Source organism: Hypanus sabinus, chromosome 24 (assembly GCF_030144855.1).
Source record: "Hypanus sabinus isolate sHypSab1 chromosome 24, sHypSab1.hap1, whole genome shotgun sequence".
Lineage (NCBI taxonomy): Eukaryota > Metazoa > Chordata > Chondrichthyes > Myliobatiformes > Dasyatidae > Hypanus > Hypanus sabinus.
The window spans coordinates 16,921,399-16,946,274 of NC_082729.1; the positions used below are offsets into that span (position 1 = coordinate 16,921,399).

General features: G+C 41.1%; 1 protein-coding gene across 1 annotated transcript in view; it reads right to left on the bottom strand.

The window, feature by feature from the left end:
* Positions 1-24,876, bottom strand: part of LOC132380682 (uncharacterized) — a 79,626-nt gene that overhangs the window by 48,590 nt on the left and 6,160 nt on the right. The window contains exon 2 of the mRNA XM_059949668.1: positions 5,008-5,310. Within this exon, the coding sequence (XP_059805651.1) occupies positions 5,008-5,310 (303 nt within the window). The remainder of the gene's footprint in view (positions 1-5,007; positions 5,311-24,876) is intronic.

Below are 24,876 nucleotides of genomic sequence, written 5' to 3' on the forward strand. Positions count from 1 at the left end.
CTGGAATCCTTATTGTTATGAATTTTAAACCTGTCGGGCACGTTAACTGAAGGGTTTGGTATTGATTAGCCAAGCAGGCGATTGTTTTACGGTTGCGGCGTGTAAATGCTGAACTTAAAAATAATTAGACCAGCGACAGAACAAGTGGAACTAACCGGGCAAAGGAGCAAGTTTTTCGGGAGAGTTATAATTACCAAACTGTTTGCCTGCTTTTCTAGATTGCACGAACTGGGCAACCGGGAGAGATAGTTTGCCATGACATTGTGTTGTCCTGCCTAATGACGGATGTTGAAATGGAACGGTTGTAGAAGCAGGTACCATCTCATTGTGCGGCCATTGTGGTGTTTCCTGGAGTGGAGCTAGTTGAGATCTTGGTCTCCAGAATGAATACTCTGCTAAAAGATAATACTACAGTGTCTCCAAGGCCCTTTTATGGTAGGAACTTCTTTATCAACAGTGTCCTTCTCTTCCATGGTAACAGCTAAGGACTAAAGCGCAATACCGGCTGTTCTTCTTCCTCTTTCCTCTGGGCGGGACCTGCTCCAATCCCCACTGTTGAGGCACCGACTTGGACGGTGAATGATTTGGTGAGGTCTGGGTTAATGAGGTCCTGCAGGTCCTGCAAAGAGCTCCTCACGTTCTGTGGTCCACCAGAACGATTTTGTCTAGATTTCAGCATCACTTCTGTTAGTAAGACCGGCAAGCTGGAAAACTGAGGGATAAAAGAGCGATACCACCGATTAAGCCCAGGAAGGGCTGGACTTGTTTCTTCACGTGTGGCCGGGTTCTATTTGTGATGGCCTCGAACTTGTCGACCAGTGACTATAGACATTAGACAATAGGTGCAGGAGTAGGCCTTTCGGCCCTGCGAGCCAGCACCGCCATTCAATGTGATCATGGCTGATCATACACAATCAGTACCCCGTTCTTGTCTTCTCACCATATCCCTTGATTCCACTATCTTTAAGAGCTCTATCTAAATCTTTCTTGAAAGCATCCAGAGAATTGGCCCCCATTGCCTTCTGAGGCAGTGTATTCCATAGATCTACAACCCTCTGGGTGAAAACGTTTTTCTTGAACTCCGTTCTAAATGGCCTACCGCTTATTCTTAAACTGTGGCCTCTGGTTCTGGACTATCCCAACATCGGGAACATGTTTCCTGCCTCATGCATGTCCAATCCTTAATAATCTTACATGTTTCAATCAGATACCCTCTCATCCTTCTAAATTCCAGTGTATACAAGCCCAGTCGCTCCAATCTTTCAACACATGACGGTCCTGCCATCCCAGAAATTAACCTCGTGAACCTACGCTGCACTTCCTCAATAGCAAGAATATCCTTTCTCATATTTGGAGACCAAAGCTGAACGCAATACTCCAAGTGTGGTCTCACCAGGACCCTGTAAAATTGCAGAAGGACCTCTTTGCTCGTATACTGAACTCCCCTTGTTATGAAGGCCAACATGCCATTAGCTTTCTTTACTTCCTGCTGTACCTACATGCTTACTTTCAGTGACTGATGTACAAGAATACCTAGATCTCGTTGTACTTCCCCTTCTCGTAACTTGACACCATTCAGATAGTAATCTGCCTTCCTGTTCTTGCCACCAAAGTAGATAACCTCACTTTTATCCATAATAAACTGCATCTGCCATATATCTGCCCACTCACCCAACCTGTCCAAGTCACCCTGCATTCTCCTAACATCCTCCTTACGTTTCACACTGCCACCCAGCTTTGTGTCATCTGCAAATATGCTAATTTTACTTTTAAGCCCTTCATCTAAATCATTAATGTCTATTGTAAATAGCTGCGTCCCAGCACAGAGCTTTATGGTACCCCACTAGTCACTGCCTGCCATTCTGAAATGGATCCATTAATCCCTACTCTTTGTTTACTGTCTGCCAACCAATTTTCTATCCATGTTAGTACCCTACCCCCGAATACCATGTGCTCGAATTTTGCCCAATAATCTCCTGTGTGGAACCTTATCAAAAGCTTTCTGAAAGTCCAGGTACACTACATCCATTTGCACTCCCTTGTCCATTTTCATAATTACATCCTCAAAAAATTCTAGAAGATTAGTCTAGCATGATTTCCCCTTCATAAATCCATGCTGACTTGGACCGATCCTGTTACTGCTATCCAAATGTGCCACTGTTTCATCTTTTATGATTGACTTCAGCATCTTTTCTGCCACTGATGTCGGGCTAACTGGTCTATAATTCCCTGTTTTCTCTCTCCCTCTTTTCTTAAGAAGTGGGATAACATTAGCTACCCTCCAACCCTCAGGAACTGATCCTGAATCTATAGAACATTGGAAAATAATTACCAATGCATCCACGATTTCTAGAGCCACCTCCTTAAGTAAACTGGGATGCAGACCATCAGGCCCTGGGGATTTATCAGCCTTCAGTCCCATCAGTCTACCCAACACCATTTTCTGCCTAATGTGAATTTCCTTCAGTTCATCCGCTATTCTAGGTCCTCTGGCCACTACAACATCTGAACTAGTTCTAGCCCTAGATACTAGCCCAGTTACCGTGTTCTAGCGCGGGCCCACTTTAGTTGACGTCTTCACCCCGCTGTGTTCACTTACCCCCTAGTAATTGTAATGGCATCAGAGAGTCATATAAGAATATAGTCCCTTGATCTAACTCGTCCGTAAGGACGGAATAAATCTATCCAGTCTCGTCCCATCAGACTAGATTGTCCTTGTAAAGATTGCTTTGCATGCAGAGAACTGACTGACGTTTAAAATGTTAATTGTAGCCGATTTCAGAACTTGCTTTGGCATCTCAATGCATGTTACCATTCTCATCTGATTGTCCGAGTTTCTCCTTGCGTGCATTATAACACTTCCACGTGAGTTTACATCTATGTTTTACGTTACGACAGGAAGAGAAAGATTGTAAAGATGTACCAGATCTATGCCCCTCATGCATTCATAATCCTCTACAAGGTTTATCATCCTTCTAAGTTTCCTGGTGAACAGTCGCCTTTCATAATTGAATGCATCCAGTCCGGGTAAAATCCTCGTGAAGATTATCTTCCATCGTTCCAGCTTTGTGACATTTTTCTGAACTTCGGATTTCGCTGAAGAAAAATATTGCAAGTAGAACAGAATCCATTATGGTAGGTGTAGCTGAATTAAATTAAAAATTAATCTCATATCGTCATTTTACATCCATCTGCGCCATATCCGTTGAACCGGATCCGGTAATAACAAAGGAGATAGTTGTAGAAAACGACGGTGCTGGTGCTTCAAGAATTGAGAAATCCCACCATGTAGCGTTAATGATTATTCACTACAGCCAGTGTTGCCACACATGCAGAGGAAATATGTCAGAAATGTTCAGCGTATGTGTCATGCACAATACACAATAACAATAAAAATGGGGTCAAATATTGGACTGCAAAATAAAAGCAGAAAGTGCAGGAAATGACTTATTAGGTCATTTCAGAGTTACAGTTCAAAGGTCTTCCATCAGACCAGGGAAGGACAAGTGAACAATGTATTTTAATAATATTGCAGGCAGTAGGGAGGCCTAAGACAGGCGTGATCTCTATACTGGGGTGAGAAATAATTGCGTATGGATAATGTGCCATATGCGATATGGTAACTGGGAGTATTTCCCTGTAATAAACACAAAATGCTGGAAAAAAATTGGCAAAATTCATACTACTTTGCCATGAATTGTATCGGCTTTTTACTGGTGTTTGTTGTCAGACTTCATGGAGCAGATAGTTTGAAATCGGATGTAGGCCTTTAGCTGTTGTACAGGTGAAAGTGATCAATTCATCTGACACATAGACTTTTCCTGCTCGGTCAGGAGACAGTCTGGGCTTCTATGGAGGAGCTACAAGCATTAAAACTGAGTCGGATTAGACTGTAGAAAGCCGACAAGTAAGAGAACATTCTATTTCATATGGTATAGCAATCGTTCAGTAAAACTGCATATTTTTCATTTCTATGTCCTTCTAGGTTGAAATATTACGTACAAAAATAGTCTTCCCTGGAGACAAGATGTGACAAACATCTGGATGAATGCAGAGGGGTTGTACCTATGCAATCTGACCTCTAGGCTAATGCAGAAGGAGTCAAAAGATTGATAGCAATTATATTTTATCATACTTCTACATCACACATTTTATCTGCCCTTTCAATTTTTCTTTACAATGCGTGTCCATCATAGCGCACTGTACATAAGACATTTATCAATACCATTGAACTTTTATCTGACTATACAGTTATGCTGCACACATTGCATGTGTAAGCACAGCTGTAATATTCTGAGACTCTCAATGCTGCCATGATAGTAAACGGGGCGCTGTCATGCTCAGAAGTGTATCTGGGTTCAATGGATACATGTTCCCCTTCTTAGTACAGGAGAAACCTACTGTTGGAATCTAGACTCTTCATTGTTTAAACAAGTGAAAGGGATCACTTCACCAGATACATAGACTCTGTCAGCATGTGTGGGTAATTGAAATATACTGAGATCCAGGTTCAGGAATAGAGGAGCTGTATTGCAGGTATAGGCAGAGGGAAAGAAAGTTCCTTCCAGAGCATAAGAACTGCAAGAGAATATGGTGGAAGTTTAAGGGGAACATGAGGGAAAACTTGATCTCTCAAAGTTTCTTTGGAGTATCGAACAAGCAGCAGTGCAAATGGTGCATGCAATTTTGGATTCAATGATTAAGAGAAGTTTTGATGGGTACATGAATGATAGGGGAATGGAGAGCCATGATCTCCTGGAAGGTCGACAGGAGTAAGCCGTTAAAATCGTTCGGCACCCTCAAGATAGGTCGAAGGTCCTGTTTCTGTGCTGTATGGTCCTGCGACTCTATCACTCTGGGGAAGACATGCTCTTAAAGCCAGAAAGGAGAATGAGAGGTGGGAGGGAAAGTAACTTTTAATCTGCTCCTTATGTCTAAGTACCTTTCCATAACTCGTAATCATCAATACATGCAACATATCCTTGAATTTACAAATAACAAACTCACCCACGACCTTTATTCGCACTGTTTCAGTTTGCTTGGACATTACAATTCTTCCAAACATTGAGCGCGAGTAAACCCAGTAGTAGTCATTTATGTCGGTCCCTGTGTTTGTGATGATATAAGTCGGATGACTTTGCAATGAATAGTATCGGCTATTTACTGATATCACTTCTCCGACTTTGTACAGCAGATGGCTTGAAATCGGATGCAGGTCGTTAGATGGTGTACAAGTCAAAATAATCAATTCACTTGACACATAAACATTGACTGCTCGGCCAGGACACAGTCGGGATCTCTCTGGAGGAGCTGTAAACAGAAGAAATAAGTCAATTTAGACTGCTGTAAGCTGACATGTAAGAGCACATTCTTTCCGAGGAGCTGCATGTTTTTTTCATGTTTGTTTCCTTCCACTTTGAAATATTATGTAACACAATAGGCTTCCCTGGAGACAAGATGTGATATACATCTGGATGTGTACAGACGGGTTGTACTTATGCATATTGCCCTTTTGGCAAAGGCAGAAGGGGTCAATAGACTGTGGTAGACAGTATATTGTACATCTGCAGATTATATCTGTCCTGTCAAATATTTTTTCTACAAACCGCATGCGTCATTGCGTACCATTCATAGTGAAGTCCATAAACATTAAACTCATCGACGACATTTATTCATACTGTTTTATTGTTATCCGATTCTACATTTCTCCCAAGCACATTGCATGTGTAAGCACAGTTGCAATATTTCTAGCCATTCAATGTTGCCATCATTGTAAAATTGGAGTAGTCTTGCTCAGTATTAGTGGGTTCAATTGATACATCTTCCCCCCTTCTTTGTACAGGGGAAATCTATTGTTCAGAGCTAGACTCTTTGCTGTTTTACAACTGAAAGTAATCACTTCACTGGAAACAGACTCCATCCTCACGGTCAGTTGACAGTATACATTTCTCCAGATGAACTGCAAATACAGAGAAAAAAAAATCGATTCAATCCGCGCAATACTGACTCAGGGAAATCTTTACACGTGTTTAGCTAATATTAATATGTTATTTAATGTCCCATCTGAATTTTCTACAGACCCGTTATTTCCGACACATTGTCACATTTGGTAAGCTTTCCCCGCGGTGAACATAATGTATATGCGTCTATCGAAGATAGCTGATTAACTGTTGTAGCAACGTGTAATCATTCTGTTGTGTTCGAATGGAATATGATCATAACGTTACTTGTTCTGTTTTCATAATTATCCAAACTGATGGTGTGAACATGATTACTTCAACTTCCAGTAACATTTTGCTCACCATTCCCCTTCTCCCTTCCTCAATTCTTCAACCTGGCCTCTTACCTCTTGTCCTTACATGTCTGTCATCGATCTTTGATGCCTCTTCCCCTCCCCTTGCTCCTATAGACCACTCTCTTCACCTATCAGAATCCACTTTCTCTGGCCATTTACTTTTCCCATCGGTCTAAAACTTATTTAGGGATTGGCAAGGAATAAGCCTTTTGGGTCCCTTTGAGCTGCTATGTTATTGTCACACGCATCGGTTCTGTGATTGATTCTGCTTAGGACTTTTTAAAGATGATCTTGAACTCTACCTTGTGGATAGTAAACATCACATCATTTAAAGCAATTTCAGTACCTTCTAGAGATCTGAAATTACATAGTGGATGTCTGTTTCCTTTCACAAGCCTGCAACAATTCAGCTTCCTTTGGGTTGGCATAAAACAGATATGCTGAAAATGTAGACTGCACAGGTCCCAATGGACCTTATACATTTCTCTTCGTGTGACGCTGATGGGATTCCATATCAGCACTTGCATTGGTTGCCCTGTTATGTACAGAATGAAACTTGTTGCAGCAATTCCTTTACCTGTAACTGTGGAAATATAACCTCTGAATTTGAAAGTTGATAAAAATTTGCACCCAATTTCATACTTTGATTAACAATCTCTACTTAAAAAATGCACTCTGGATCTATACAATCTTATAATCTTTCCTTCCTGAAATATATCTCCATAAAATATCATTTCTCTGAACTCAGCCAAGGAATAATAGTTGTCTCTGTTGTTTACTCTTGTAAGCGGAAGGTTTATATCATATCAGAGCTGTAGAAAAAGTAAAGACAACAGATGATGTTGGTTCGATCACAAAACACATCGATCAAACAACAAGATACAACAGCAGCATTCAAGAACAATCAAAATTTATCACCGACCTTGAACATTTTCACTCTGGGCCATCACGACCACTGTGTAGAGAAAATTATAACAAGTTACAACAATTCTACATTCTACTCACCTCCATATTTCATTCAAAATAGCTTCGCAGATGAGCTCTCATCATTATTCTGTGACTTCCTATTGGCAGCGCTGTCTTCCCACAAATGCCATTTCCAGTCCTTCCCATCTGTTCAAGCATCAATCAGCTTTGTAACTTCTATTTCTGTCAATCAGGCACTCTCTCCACAAGACATGATTCGTACATAGAACATATGACGAAACATTTGGAACCTAACCTCCTGGCTCAGCATAGAACACTACAAAACTCCCTACCCTAGCTCCCAAACTTCCCTTTCATACATCTACCTGTCTGTGTATCTATCTATCTAACCAAAAATTTCTCTCTCCCTCTTCCATCCCTCTACCATCCCCTCCCTCTCTCCCTCTCCTTCTCTCTGTCTCTCTACAATTTATCAAACTGAATAGATGGCTTGAAAATCCCTACCAAGATGATTAGCTGAACGAGTTCTATAAAGAAAAGAAAATCATATTTGCAGGAAGAGAAAGGAATATTTACTTCATTTTCTTCAGAATGATCATTTTGATTGGGATGTGAGGGTAAACACTTTTGTTCTGTGCAGTCTTATAGCCAGACAGTTTTAGACTTCTGCAAATATCTCACTCGGTCTGTACCCAACCGCCAACCATCCTTGCAGCGTGCTTAAACATGTTGGGTAATGTTGTGCACCGATTTGTTTGCTCTTTCGGAGAGCTGAAGCAAGTGAAATGGCAAAGTGAGGAGAAGAAAGCAAAGTGTTAACCAAATTGACAGTTAAATGACAAGTTGGTTGAATCTGAGTTGGGAGCTTGTACTTGCTGAAAATTTACAATTCTTAGAAACATCAAGTGGGCATTTTAGCCAGTCCCATGTTCCTCAACAAATGTTAAATACAGAAGATTAACAAATAGCTATTGTGGAGGTTCAGCATTGTCTGTGTTAACTACATTTGCCTTGCCTGTGCTGATAGATTCTCTTCCAACTAATTACATCAGATATACTTGAATAGGTTGTATACCAATATTTAGAACAGACTCTTTGTGCAAGAGGCTGTTGTGCAGTACCTTTCCTAGTATTGAGCCTCCTCTCAGAAGTGCAGGAACCCGTGAGTCATCTGCAGGGAATAGGGAAGTGAAAGCAAAAATTGACAATGAAATTAGAAAAAAAGTTGATATGTTATGTCCCTGCAAGTAAATTTTGCCTCTCTTGAAATTGTTGTGTGTCTGAAAATGATAGAACTGAGGTAAATAAATTTTCTCTAACCGCGATATTTTTGCACAAAGTTTCTGCTCTCCACTGCATATATCACCCTGCCTTACTTTCTTCTATTTTTTTCCTCTTTTTCTGCCTCTCTCTCTTTTTTCCTTTTATTATTTTTTCCTCATTTTCATTCTCTTTCGCACTTCAGTTCTTTCTCTCTTCTTTTGCTATTCCTTTCTTTCACTATTTTCATCCTTCTTCTCTTTCTTTGTTTTCTTTTCCTTTCAGCCCTCTCCAGAAAAAAAAAACCTTTCCCCATTAATCCAAATAAGCACACACACAGAAAATGCTGCAGGAACTTGGCAGCCCAGGCAGCATTTATGGAAAAGAGTATAGTCGACGTTTCAGGCCGAGACTCTTCATTGGGACTGGTTAGGGAAAACAAATCCTTTAGAATAAGCATTTTGTTTTGTTAAAAATTATGGCAGCATCTGGAATTATGAGTAGAAATAATTTGTTCATTGTCAAGAGATAACTGCTGATTTCAGAGGTGGTGCAGCACTGTGTTTTCTGAAGGATCCTGTCCTCGCACCTCTCTGCAGATCTGTAGCTCGATGTGTCACTCTTGAAGACACAGAAAGTAAGTGAAGTTTAGATGCATCTTAGGATACACCAACTCTATTAGAAATACTCCTCATGTTCAGAATTATCACACAAGTCCTCTGGATGGTAAATAGGAAATGAAAAAGCAACAGTAAAATTTTAAGGAAAAAATAAAACTTTAAACCGACAGTTTATCTGTAAAGTTCATTCAGAATGGCATGATAACGGAAATCAGTGGCTTTATCTCAGTCAATATCTAATACAAAGAAGTCAGCGCCACAGCAGCAAGATTTCACAGAGTAAACAACTGAAAACTATTTTTTAGAAATGTCTTTGTCTTTAATGTATATTTGTCACGGTATAAATTGCTAGATACAAGGGAAAATTGTTCCATAGAATATTTCACAGAACTAAACATGGGAATAGTATTTTTGTCTTACATTTTTTCCAGTAAATTTGGCCTCTTTGATGATGTAAACACAGCTCCAGTTAATGAGATCTGCTGGACTTCATTGCTATGCATTTCTGGCCTCCGCCTATGAACCACAGACCATTACTTCTTCATTGATCTGTGAAAGGAAAGTGTTGAAACGGAAACTTGGTTTCAGCTCAGAGACACAACATGACTGCTAGAATTGAGCAATACGTGCATTTCAACACTTAATTTGCAAAGTAAAACAAATACACACACTTCATAGTATAATTTTCTGAAAGCAATTTTATGTGTTCTTTTTTAACCAAATTTGCTTGTTATAAGATGCAGATTTACCCGCCAAATTTGTTATCATTACTTTATCGATGTGATAAAATGTCTGAATATGTGCATTCAGTGACAACGTGCTAACAGAATAATATGGGGGGGGGAAGGGTGAGGCCAGGTGGGGGGGGGCATGCACTGGGCAAATATGAATTTGTAAGAGATGAAGTAGCAGTAATGCAACAATTTTAAATCGAACCACGTGATTAAGTTTTTAAGGAATAAACCCAAATATATTATTTTTTTAATAATACATAATTTGAGAAGATGATTAGTTCTGATAGAGAATTAAAAGAGCTGGCTGTAATAAAGTAAGAGGAAGTTTTAAACAAAAGGAACAGTTATTCAGAGAAAGAGGAACTTGTCCCCACCAGGCACGAATTTACACAGAAGAACACAGATAAATATTGAGTAAACAATCCACCCATTTCGGGGAACATCTTGTACCCTTACTTGCTGTTTGAATTGAATTAACTTTATTTCTTACATCCTTCACATACGTGAGGAGTAAAAATTTTTACGTTACATCTCCGTCTAAATGGGCAATGTGCACTCATAGTAATTTATAATAAATAGAATGTACAATGTAAGAGAGAGTACACTCAAGTCAGCGTGAGTTCATCAATCTGATAGCCTAGTGGAAGAAGCTGTCCCAGAGCCAGTTGGTCCTGGCTTTTATTCTGCAATACCGCCTCCCGGATGGTAACAGCTGGAATAGATTGTGGTTGGGAAGGCTTGGGTCCCTATTGATCCAACGGGCCCTTTTTACACACCTGTCCTTGTAATTGTCCTGAATCATAGGAATTTCACAACTACAGATGCGCTGGGCTGTCCACACCTCTCACTGCAGAGTCCTGCGATTAAGGGAGATACAGTTCTTTTATCACACAGTGATGCAGCCAGTCAGGATGCTCTCAATTATGGCCCTGTAGAACGTTGTTAGAATTTGCGGGCCTGTATCAAACTACCTCAACCATCTAAGGTGAAGTGCTCTCCACAAGCATATTTTCTGCTGTCATTGACCAGGGGTAAATTTTAACAGTGTTTTATGAACCATATTTTGGAATTTAGATTCACCACTATGCAGTAAAAAAAGTAGTGTTTTTGAAATTCAGTACAGAAACACAAATAGCAGAAGATGGCAACGCGGTTGTGAGACGAACACAAAAAAACTGAAACAGCTAAACGTTTCTGTATTACAGAAAGCCTAACAGCATTAAAATGCCTGTTGGCAGAACAGCAGAGGAGGAATTCCATAAATCTGTTCTGAAATGTTGGTTATTTCCCTACCTACATGAACTACCATAGTTTACATGGAGATTTAACTCTACACAAGCTGACGATCCGGGCAATTTGCCAGTACTGAGTACAGCCGTCTGATTATAGAATAATTTCATGAATCACCAAGTAACAGAAACAAAGCGGTGGTGCTTTTGATTGCATCTGTACTGCTGTTCTGTGCAGAGAAGATTCTGAGACTGTTGTTATTACCAGGAATTGTTAAGAATAGGATTGCAGGAGGGAGTAGCTGAAAGAAACACTTGACATATTAGTATTTGAGTCTGCTCCACCATTCCATCATGGCTAATTTATATCTTTCAAACCCATTCTCCCCATAACCTTTGACACTGTTACTAGGGAAGAAGAGATCAACATCCAATTTAAATATACCGAACATCTTAGCCACAACAGCTGTGTGAATCAATTAATTCCACAGATTCACCACACTCTGGGTAAATAATTTCCTCGTCACCTCTGTTCTAATGTATTCCGAGGCCACGCCCTGTGCTCTAAGTGTTCCTGACTATATGCAAATATCTTCTCCACATCCACTCTACCAATGCCTTTCTGTATTAGACATGTATTAGAAGGAGATCCCCCTCATTCTTTTAAACTCCACCCAATATAGTCCGAGAAGCAGCTCACGCACCTTTCTTTCCCGGAATCATCCTCCTAAAACTCCTCTGAATCCTTTCTAAAGCCAAAGCAGTTTTTCTTAGATAAGGGGCCAAAGTTGCTCAAAATACTCCAAGTATGATCTGGTGCATTACATTCTTGCTTCATTCAGTTTGGCTTCCTTCCAAGCAACTCAACCTGCAAGTTAACTTCAAGAATTCTGCAAGAAGACTCCAAAGTTTCAGTTTCTCTGATTTGTGAATGTGATTCCCATTTAGAAGATTGTCTACTCTTTCAAAACTACAAACACCACTGAACAGATGACGCCATTGCTATCACTGTCCATCTGGCCCTAACGCACCTGGACCAAAAAAAGACACATACGTTCGAATGCTGTTCATAGTTTTCATTTCAGCATTCAACACAATCATCCCTCAGAAACTGATTGGAAAGCTGAGCCTACTGGGCCTGAACACCTCCCTCTGCAACATGGATACTGGACTTCCATACTGGGAGACCTCAGCCAGTACGGATCAGAAGCAGCATCTCCAACATCATCACACTGAACATGGGCCCCCACCCCGAGGGCTGTATGCTCAGTCCACTGCTGTTCACTCTGCTGACCCATGACTGTGCTGTAACACCCAGCTCGAACCACATCATCAAGTTCACTGATGACACGTCTGTGGTGGGTCTCATCAGCAAGAACGATGAGTCAGCATACAGAGAGGAGGTGCAGCAGCTAACAGACTGGTGCAAAGCCAACAACTTGTTTCTGAATGTGAACAGAAAAAACGAGATGGTTGTTGACTTTAGAAGGGCATGTTGCGACCATTCCTCACTGAACATCGACGGCTCCTCGGTAGAGATTGTTAAGAGCACCAAATTTCTTGGTGTTCACCTGACGGAGAATCTCACCTGCTCCCTCAACGCCAGCTCCAGAGCAAAGAAAGCCCAGCAGCATCTCTACTTTATGTGAAGGCTCTGGAAAGTCCATCTCCCAAAGTCCTCCCTCACCACCCCATCCTCATCACATTCTACAGGGGTTGTATTGAGAGCGTCCTGAGCAACTGCATCACTGACTGGTTTGGAAACTGCACTATTTCAGATGTTACGGATTCAGCAACAATAAATATATAAGTGAGGCAGGGTTTTTTTATAACAAATAAAACATTTATTAAACACTGAAAAACAAACCCCCAAAAGGAACAAAGAACTAATGTAACCGGAAGTCAGCTGCTTTGCGGCAGCTTAAACAGTTCTTTAAACAATGAAGCTTAAACGGTTCTTAAAGCGATGTTGCAAAAACAGTTCTTCAAAGTAGTATTGCAAAAGTTCAAAATGCTTATAGTCCATTTAAGGGAGAGACTTTTTAAGACGATTTAAATTCTCTTTCAAGTCGTGTTGCTGCGATTCCCAGTCGAACTACTTTTCCCACGAAGAGTTTACAAAGATGGAAAATGAAACGGCTTAAAGGCACTGACAAAACTGTAATCAATTCTTTCTGCTATTTCACGGGGAGTAACATGAGCACAGTCAACAAATTCCTTCCGAATGAAGATGAAACAAGGTTGAACCCGTTTTCACTGTCCAAATCGACTTTCCTCGATCTTTTAACTCCCAAACTCCGATCGCCACTGTTTTTTAACTAGCAGTATTATAAAGAAATTGCTGGCAATGACCTTTTAAACTTTAGGCATTAAATAAAACTCCATCTTTCAACTAAACTGTGTCACAACATTAAATCACGCAGTGGCATGAAGTCAACATGGCAAATCCAGCCACGAACTGCCCCTCCTCACAGGGAGGGGGTCCTCCTTTTACACCCTGTAAAAAAAAAACTGTCACATGACCTCCACTTGCGGGAAAAATGATGTCACTCCACCATCACAAGACCTTTACCAAAAGTCCAGTATAGCTTCAACACCTGTCACGTGACACGGATACGTAACACAGATCACAAGATCCTGCAGCGGATAGTGGGGTCAGCTGAGAAGATCATCGGGATCTCTCTTCCCGCCATTATGGAAATTTACACTACACGCTGCATCTTCAAAACAAACAGCATTATGAAGGACCCCACACACCCCTCATACAAACTCTTCTCTCTCCTGTCATCTGGGAAAAGGCAACAGAGCATTTCGATTCTCATGACCAGTGCATGTAACAGTTTCTTCCCCCAAGCTATCAGACTCCTCAATGCCCAGATTCTGGACTGACACCAACTTACTGCCCTCTACTGTACCTATTGTCTTGTTTATTATTTATTGCAATGCCTGCACTGTTTTGTGTACTTTATTCAGTCCTGGGAAAGCCTGTAGTCTAGTGTAGTTTTTTTCTGTGTTGTTTTCACGCAGTTCAGTGTAGTCTTTGTACTGATTCATGTAGCACTATGGTCCTGAAAAATGTCTCATTTTTACCGTGTACTGTACCAACAGCTATGGTCAAAATGACAATTAAAAAGTGACTTGACTAGACTTCTGTTCTGAGGCAAATCAGTGTGGAGAAATCCATAGAGACTGACAAAGTTTGGACCCTATGGGAGGCAAGTGCAGAAATTGCCAGCACTCTGGCAAAGATATTTTGGGAACAGGAGAATTACCAGAGGACTGGTGGATAGCCAAAGTTGTTCTGCTGTTTAATAAAGGATCTAAACATAATCCAGGAAATTATAGGCTGGAGAATTTGATATCTGTATTGTGAAAGCTATTGGAAAGTATTCTAAGAGACTAGATAGAAACATAGAAAATAGTTCTAGGAATATGCCAGTCGACCCTTCGAGCCTGCACCACCATTCAGTATGATCATGGCTGATCATCCAACTCAGAATCCCGTACCTGCTTTCTCTCCATACCCCTGATCTCTTTAGCCACAAGGGCTATATTTAACTTCCTCTTAAATATAGCCAATGAACGGGCCTCAACTGTTTCCTGTGGCAGAGAATTCCACAGATTCACCACTCTCTCTGTGAAGAAGTTTTTCCTCATCTCGGTCCTAAAAGGCTTCCCCTTTATCCTTAAACTGTGACCCCTCATTCTGGACTTCCCCAACATCAGAAACAATCTTCCTGCATCTAGCCTGTCCAATCACTTTAGAATTTTATACATTTCAATAAGATTCCCCCTCAAACTTCTAAATTCCAATTGTATATCTTCTACATATACAAGTATTGTGACAGACATGGACTCATTAAGGATAGTCTGAATGGCATCATGCATGGTAGGTCATATCTAACCAATCTTATAGAATTTTCTGAGGAGGTTACAAGGAAAGTGGAAGAAGGCAAGATAGTGGATGTTGTCCACATGGACTTTAACAACACACTTCTCAGGTCCACCTTGGAAAGTTTGTCAAAGTGTTTCAGTTACTCAGCATTCAAGATGAAGTATTAAATTAGATTTGACATTGGCTTTGTGGGAGAAGCCAGGGAGTGGTAATATATGGTTGCCTCTCTGACTGGAGACCTGCCGCAGGGATTGGTGCTGTTTCCATTGTTGTTTGTCATTTATATCAACAATCTGCATAAAAATGTGGTTAACTGGATCAGCAAATTTGCAGATGATACCAAGATTTGTGCTGCAGTGGACAGCAAGGAAGGCCATCATGGCTTGCAGAAGCATCTGGATCTGCGAAAAAAATGCTGATAAATGGCAGATGGAACTTAATGCAAACATTAAAGATATAGGACATAACTGCCAGCACAGAACAGACACATATCTAGGGTGTGGAATGGTAGTGGTTGTGTTTTATAGGTCTGTGTACATAAAGTACAGTGAATGGGTTGTCTTAGACTATAAGAACTTAAGACATATGAGTAGAATTCAACCATGTCATGAATGATTGTAATGGGAGTTTCTAACATGCAAGTCAATTGGAAAATCAGTTTGGTGAGTAAGTTTGTTGAATGACTGTGAGGTGGCTTTTTAGAGCAGTTTATCATTGAACATACTAGGGGATCAGCTATTTGCAGAATATTGTGTGTTATTTAATGAACCAGAGAAGATTAGGGAGAATAAGGTAAAACAGCCCTTGGAGCCAGTGATCACAAGATGATTAAGTTCAACTTGAAATTTGAAAGGGAGAAAGTAGGTTCTGACATAGCAGTATTTCAGTGGAGTAATGGAAATTAAAGTGGTTTGAGAGAGTAGTTGGCCAAAGTAAATTGGAAGGAGCTGCCGACAGGGATGACAGCAGAGAAGCAATGGTGTGAGTTTCCTGAGGAAAAAATGAGGCAGGACAGATGTATTCAAAAAATGAAAGAAATACTCAAATGGCAAAATAGTACAACTGTGGCTGACAAGGGAAGTCAAAGCTAATGTAAAAAAGAAAAGAGAGGTCCTACAACAAAGCAATGATAGAGGATTGCAAAACTTTTAAAAACCTATAGAGAGCAACTAAAAGATCATCAGAAGGGTAAAGATGAAATATGAATGAATGCTAGCAAACAATATTAAAGTGGAGATTGAAAGTTCTTTCAAGAATGTAGAACGATAAAAGAGAGATGAGAGCTGATATAGGACTAAGAGAGTATAGGAGTTGAGAGGGTCCAGAGGTGGCTTACGGGGATGATTCCAGGAATGAAAGTCATGATATGAAGAATGTTTGATGACAGTGCATATGAAGAATGTCAGTGCTCACTGGAATTTAGAAGGATGAGGGGGAGATCTCATTGAAACCTTTTGAACGTTGAAATGCCTATACAGAGTAAATGTGGAAAGGAGGTTTACAACGGTGGGGGATCTAGGATAAAAGGGCACAGCCTTAGGATAGAGTGGTATCTATTTAAAACAGAACTGTGGAGAAACTTCTTTAGCCAGAGGATGGGAATTTGTTACCACAGGTAGCTTTGTAGGCGAGGTCATTGGGTGTATTTCAGACTCTTGCAGTCTCTCTATGCATCCATTAGAGGGAGTGGTTCTGTTGACTTGGAGTTTACTCTCTGGAACGTAGAAGACTTAGGGGTGAACTGATAGAAGTATACAAGATCGTATGGGGCATACGCAGGATAAAAGTGCATAGTCTATTTACCAGGGTAGGTGTGTGCAAATAGCAAGAGATTATTAGCTTCTGATCAGAGTTGAGAGATATTAAAGAGACCTCTGAGGCAACAGTTTCTTTATAAAAAGGCTGCTGTTTGTTTGGCATGAGCTGTAAGAAACAGTGGTGAGGCAGGCACAAGAGCAACATTTTAAAAACCATCGAGGTAAGCAGATGGAAAGGGGAGGTTTAGAAGCTGTGGGCCAATCATTGACAAGCGGGACTAGCTTTTCCCTCTCCACCATTCAGGAACTGAATGAGCACTTCCAGGTGAGGCTGAGATCGTCCACCTGACTGTTTCTGTGGCTCTGGGCATTTTGAGAAGAGCGACACGTCCATGATGTGTTTCCAGAAAGAACCAGAAATTCCTGAATTCAGTCGTGGAACAATTAATTTACATTACATATGGGCAGAAGCGGAGTGGTCATGTAGGGAATCCGTGTTCATACGGAGATGTGTAATTGATTTATATTGTAGACTTTTTATTCACTTTTGGCGGGCTTTAAAAAATTTCATAATTTTTGGTGATTGAGAGTTATTTTCCGCGCTTCTCTAGCTGCGGCTGATCATTGGAGAACCGGACAGCTCGCTCATTGGGTTATTCCAGATAACCAATTCGAGCAAGCGACGCAGCACCAATCGTAAGTATCCTTCCTCTTTCCCCCAGGAGCTAGAAAAAGGGGGAATCCAGAAACTTTTCCTATTCTTTGTGAAGTGTTTTGCTCGAATGAGTGGACGAGGGAAAACCGGTGGTAAGGCTAACAGCAAACCTGTCTTGCCTAGTCCTGGGCAGCACCACAGTTCCCGGTAGTCCGTGTTCACAGGCTCATGAGAAAGGGAAAATAATGAGCAAATTTTCCTGGGCTCGCCCCGGCACTTTCTGGAGCAGTGCAGAGCGCTTAAATCCGCGAACGAACCTATTAACCAATGATCAGGTAATAAAAAGATTCTCCAAACTAACTTCATTCGCCACAATATGTAAATACCGCCAAGACTAACTAACCCATTAGACAAAAATAAAGATAATATTGTGAACAGGACTTTACCGTCAGAGTCCACACTTATTTACGATAAAGACCGTGCGTGGATTCATCACATGAGAGATTTAGTGTTTCTACACTTGCCAAATCCACTTGTAATCTAGTGGAATAAAGGCTGATTCACCGAATGCAACCAGGTTAGTCTAATATGTAGAACACATCAGCTTGTAGTCGGGTCACCACTTACAAACTGCAGTTGGAGCAGAAACTGTCGGTTCTGTGAAACGACTCGAGTGAATCTATTGTGATCGCGAGTTGAGATACAATTCAAACCACTGACAACACGGGGTGTATTCACAACAACTATATCACTTCAGCAACAGCTAACATCTTCACCTCAAAAGCAAACACGAGGAAATCCACCTCAATCCGCTGTGTGAAAATCGCGACAAATTGACGGGAGTGAGCAATATGTCCGTGTTAGAAAAGTGGGCAGGAATGGCAACGACGGGATTATACGGAGCATTGAAAGAATATTCAACATAAAAATAAATAAAATTACCTCTAATGTCAAACTGGCAGCCATCCAATATCAAATCATTTGTACAACTCTTCAACGGAAGATATAAGTGGCTCTTAAAAGAGCCTTTGGGCTTGTCTTAACATTCGGCCGCTTCACTTGGAACTGGTGTACTTGGTCACCACTTTGGTCCCTTCCGACACGGCGTGCTTGGCCAGTTCCCCGGGCAACAGCAGGCACACGGCGGTCTGGATCTCCCGGGAAGTGATCGTCGATCGCTTGTTATAATGATCCAGGCGGGAAGCATCACCAGCGATGCGCTCGAAAATGTCGTTCACGAATGAGTTCATGATACTCATTGCCTTGGAGGAGATGCCGGTATCAGGGTGAACTTGCTTCATTACCTTATAAACGTAAATGGATTAAGTCTCCTTCCTCGCCTTCTTGCCTCCCTTGCCTTGCGCTTTGGACGCGGCTTTCCTGACGCCTTTCTTGGAAACTTTCGACGGCTCAGGAATTTCTTTATTCAGCTTCAAGCACAGAAATAAACTGGACGACCTGGAGCACGGCTTAAATAGGCAGTGTGTGTGTGTCCCCGCCCTATGCTAATGAGGAATCGGCAAAGTTAGGTTCCCATTGGTAGATTTTGACGAATGAAAATTAGTATTTCTATCTAACATTTTGAATGGGTAATGTGAACTGGCGGAACACCCATCCCAGGATGACACAATTAGCAAGGTTTATTGGCAACAGTCATAGAGTGTTGGGAGCAGTTCATTGCTAAGGTCTTTCGTTTTGGGTGGAAACGAAATGAATGGACACAAAATATTGTCTTTTTATTAATGCGGAATTAACGTGTATCTGTTTCTATCATTCCTTGATTTTTCCCCTTTGCCTGTGGTTGATTTCAGCTTTTGAGAAAAGATCAAGATGAAAAATGATTGTATATCAGTAGCACAGGTAGTTCAGTGATAGGTGCAGACATTGTGGATTCTTACACTCTGCAAAGATAGTTTGAAAGATCCAGTCACCCATTGCTTTTCTGTTTATGTTCTTAAGTTTCAGGTGACTATTATGAAGATTGTCAGTTTAAGTATTCAAATTCATGCCTGAGATATCTTCCTATCATTTTAGTCTTGGAATAGGTTGAAGAAGTATGCCCTGATTCTGTACATCTGTGCTTTGATTAGTTTTCAATTTTGTTCATTATGCAAAGACATGCATGGCATTAGTGATCAGTCTTTCCATGATCATGACTGCTCTTAGCAATCTTTTCCACAGAAGTAGACTACTATTACCTTCATCTGGGCAGTGTCTTCACAAGTTTTGGTTTTGACATCTATTAAACAGGTATACTGAAGTATAGGCCAAACATTATTTTTGGCTTTGTTGAGGTTGCAGGGTGGAGGCAGCCGTATATATTTGTTATGGGTTGTTGCCCATGTTGGAGTTGAACAAAATGAAGTGGCAGATATTCTAGCCAACCAATCAGTTAATTTTAATGATATCAATATCATGGTGCCTTTGCGTATAGGGGAGATGAAACCCATAACTAACTAAAACATCAATTTGATCACTGTAGCAACAATGTTTGGATAAAGAAAGTAAAGGATGGCATTTATATCAAATTGAGATGATGGTGAAAACTCAGATAATGTGTTTAAAAGGGGGGAAGAAGTTATATTTTCACGTTTACATTTTGGAAATACTAGGTTGAATAACTCCCTGTTCACAATTAATATGCCTGATATGAGCATTTGTCTGGAGTGCACTTCACAAGAAATTGTGCAAAATAGGTTGATTAAATGTAATTCCCATGAAATGCAAAGGAAGCATCTAAATTAAGATCTTTGAAACAGACCAAATTTAACATGGAAAGTTTGTTAGGATATCACTGTCATTGTAATGTATGTCTGTATTTGATGTTCTGAAAAGCAATAAACATTTTGATATTTTTGAGGGAGAATTTAATTGGTATTCTTCCTGTCTCTTTCCTCCACACTCCAGTTCAGGTGGTGGTAATGCACATCGTGTACCTCTGCCAACTGCCATTAAAACTTACAAGAAGAACAACAATTAAAAAGGATTTTTTTCCTTTAAAGCTCATCAACTTGATTTCATTAGATATTTTTGAAGAGGTAAAAATATATACTGATGAGGGTAGTTTCTGAGTTTGACTCACCACCTTCAGGGAAAAGGTCAAAGTAGATGTATTGGTAGTACTGTGGAGTAACAGGAATTACAGAAACATGAGAGGTGCTGGCCAAGTTGACTGAAAGGTGAGGCTGGAGTTTTTGATAACAATTTGGAAGGCACAAGGTAGATACATTCCAAAGTTGAAGAATTTCGCTCACAGTTTACTTTGTTCCATAGATGCTGCTTGGCCTGCTGAGTTCCTCCAGCATTTTGTGTGTTGCAAGCATGGATAGAAGATTAGCTGATTGGCAGGAGGCAAAGAGTGTGAATAAAAGGAGCCTTTTTTTTCTGGGTGCGCTACTCTTTTAGTAGTGCTTTCAATTGTTAGGAAAATTACTAACACCATCCTTGAAACAGGAAGTTTTCCAGATGCCTTTCAAACTGTGGCTGTCAAACTTCTACTAAAAAGCCAAACCTTGAAAATGATGTACTAGCTAGCTGCAGGACTTTCTCAAAACTTCCCCTCCTGTGTAAGATTCTTGAGAAAGTAGTATTCTAACAACTCAACATTCTGAATGAGAACAACATTTGAGAAAGTTTCAGACTGGCCCTTACAAAATCTGTCAGAAATCTTAGGTTCAGCATTGAGAGAAGAAGGAAGTGAGCATTTCAGGTCAGAATTTGTAAAGTGAAGCCAAAGCAAGTTTGTTTTAAATTTGCAGAAAAGATTGGGGAGAGCTCAATGGGATAAAATTAGTAACGGTATAAACCAATACCAGGTGGAACAGGCTAATGGAGGCAGGGAGAAACAGTAAATATGATTATCATTGATCAGGTTTCTAGTAGCAGAGTATGTAGATTCACACTTCTACAGAATGTTACAGCAATATAACAGGCAATTTGGCCCATCCAGTCTACTTTTGTTCCTTTTCTAGAATATTATCGTTGATTTTCTGGAGAATTGAGTACAATTCAGAAGAGTTTATTGTGGCAGTTATCCAGGACATCCGATAGCAATGTTACTGACTAACCTTAAATATGAGACCGTTAGTAAAAGGGAAATTTATCCAAACCATCTCTCTGGGTGAAACATCTGAGCATTTTGTGGACACTAGCAGAAAACTCCCTCAGTTCCGGGAATGATTCAGCAAACCATCTCCACACATCGACAGGAATAAGAAAAGATAAATTAGTATGACTTCAGTGTTCTTGTAGAAGGAACTTACACAGAAACATTTCCCAGTGACGAAACCCGTGCCCTTTACCCTGCGCTCATTAAATCCGCAGAGCAGCCCTTGCACAGACACTAAGTGGATATGAAAAGAGCCTTTGGGTCACTGGGTTCAGATTCTGTTGCTGGCACTGCCGGTTTTCTTGGACGACATCACGGCCTGGATGTTGGGCAGCACCTCACTCTGAGCAATGATCACCCCCACCCGCAGCTTGTTGAGATCTTCGACGTTGAGACAGCCATCTTGCAGATGCCTGGGGATGATGTTTTTTTTTGTTATTCTGGGCCAACTCAAGGATTTCAGCCGTCAGATACTCGAGCACAGCCGCCAGATAGATAGACAAGGTCTCTGGCACTCACTCGCACAGCACAGTTACCCTTTCTCAGAAGTCTGAGAACGCGACCTACAAGGTACTGCCGAACCAGGGTCGAGCGAGACTTAGCCTTGGAATGAGCTTTACCGTCCGGTTTTACTCGTCCTGTCACTTTCATACACTCAGCAATTTACAGAGAGAATGAGGAAATACTTCCGGACCTCCACCTTCATAAAACTTCTGGGGGAATGCTGTGAGATGTATATGATTGCAGCAATTACCTTTAACTTCATTGGATTATTAGCTACCTCCAATCGGAGAGCTGCCTTAGTTACCAATCAAAATTAAAAACAAAAGCGTGGAAAACAACCGTTTCCTCTCCGAAAATCAACAGAAATTTAAAACAGCCTGCCAAAAATCTTTAGTTCAAGTCTAATCTAAAATCAAATCATTGCAGATCTGCTTGTTGGGTTATTCTCCGCAGTAACCCATTACTGAAGTCCGGCAGATCTAATCTTTCAGTGCAGCTAATATTGCAGAAGTGCCTGGGGATTTATTTCTAAAGAGAAAATCGGCAGATGCTGGAAATCCAAGCAACAGACACAAAATGCTGGAGGAACTCTGCAGGCCAAGCAGCATCAATGAAAAATCCTGCCTAGCCTGCAGTTCGTCCAACCTGTTGTGTGCTCTGTGCGGGAGCAATTCACCGATTTCTGTACATAGAACAAAAGTCCATTCTCAGTTGCAGTCCCCGGTCAGTCTTTGTGTGAATTGCATATGAACGAGTTTCTCTTCTCAAAATACGATTTAAGTTTAGCCTGCAATTTTAACAAGTAATTCGTGAAAGAACTGTCTTGCATTGAAATGGGATTGAGAGAATATGAAAAAGAAATACAGCTCTATTAATGAAACATTGAGTGGCTCTTAAAAGAGCCTTTGGGTTTTCCGTTTGTTTTGGCAGCACTCCTCACTTCGAGTTGGTGTACTTGGTCACGGCCTTTGTCCCTTCCAACACGGCGTGCTTGGTCAGCTCCCCGGGCAGCAGCAGGCGCACTGCGGTCTGGATCACCCGGGAACTGATGGTTGACCGTTTGTTGTAATGGGCTAGGCGGGAAGCCCCGCCAGCGATGCGCTTGAAAATATCGCTTACGAACGAGTTCTTGATGCTCATGGCCTTGGAGGAGATACCAGTGTCGGGGTGAACCTGTTTCATTACTTTGAAGATATAGATGGCGTAACTCTCCTTCCTCACCTTCCTGCGCTTCTTGCCAGACTTGCCTGATGGTTTCGGCAGCGCTTTCTTAGCACCCTTCTTGGGAGCAGTCTTCTGATCGGGTATTTCTTCCGTCGAGTTGAAACCCAACAATAAGAATGACAATCTGCGGAGCGCGGCTTAAATAGGTAGCACTGACAGCGATATGCTAAAGAGGGATAGGGAAGTTAAGCACTTTCATTGACTGCATGAAGAGACGAATCACCCATTGAATTTAATTCAACAAATCTTTTCATTGGATATCAGAGGGAACGAATTACAATCGCACGCTCCACCAAAGAGAAGCCTCGCCCGATCTGTTGACCGGGAACTTTGCCAACCCGTGGCGGCTCTCGGTGCCACTTAATGCGACAAGAGGGGAGAGAGGGGGTTGGGACTGAAATTACACAATGGGAAACGTAAAATACAATTGCAGAAGGAAGAAAAACATGTTCAGATGAAAAGTTCAGCAAATTCATTATCAAAGCACAGTACATAATGTCACTATCAACAAGCATGATTCATTTTCTTGCGGGCATACTCAATAAATCGGAGAATACATACTAGACTTGACAGAATAAATGGAAGACTGATCCAACTTGGAGATTCAACCAGTGTGCTAAAGACTCAACATACGCAAATAAGAAATAATAAATAAGCAAAATATGTTGAGAACATCAGATGAATAGTCCTTGAAAGTGAGAGCAGGTTGTAAAGACATTTCAGTGATGAAGAAGATGTTCCTTTGGTACAGGAGCCGGACGGCTGAGGGATAATAACCATTGCTGACACTGATTGTGGGAGTCCTCTTTTACCTTCTACCTGATAGCTGCAGTGAGGTGGTGGGGGGGGGGGGGGTACCTGACAATAGCTACCAATTTCCTGAAATAATGTGCTCATTGTCGGGAGGACTTTGCCCGTGATGCACTGAGCTGTATCCACTAGGTTTTTGTAGGGCTTTCCATTCAAGGACATTTGGCATTTCCATACCAGCTGTGAGGCAGGTGGTCAATATACTTTCTAGCAGACATCTATAGAAGCTTATAGAATATGAAATATTGCAAGATAGAACATTAAACATATTGGATATAGAACAATACAGCACAGGAACAGCCATTTGACCCACAGTGTTGTTCCAAACAAGCTATAACACAAATCATAAACATGCAAACACTAATTCCTTCTACCTGCACCATGTCCATATCCTCCATCATCCATACATCCATGTGCATATCCAAACATCTAATAAAAGCCTCCTATTTATTTGCCTCTACCACCATTCCAGGCATCCATGACTCTGGGTAAAAAAACACGCATCATATTCCCCTTGAACCTACTGTGCCACCTTCAATTCATGCCCTCTGAAACTTCAAACCTGGGAAAAAGGCTCTCTCTGTCCACTCTATCTATGCCTCTCATAATTTTGTAAACCTCTATCAGATTTCCCCTCTGCTTTTAATACTCCAGAGAAAACAAGCCATCTATCTAAACACACGCTACTGCACATGCCATCTAAACCAGGCTGCATCCTGGTAAACTTCTTCTAAACCCTCTCCAAACCCTCAACATCCTTCCTATAGTGGGGCAACCAGAACTGTAGGCAGTACTGTAGATGCAGCGAAACCAAAATTGCAACATAACCTCCTGACTTTTGAATTCAGTGCCTTGATT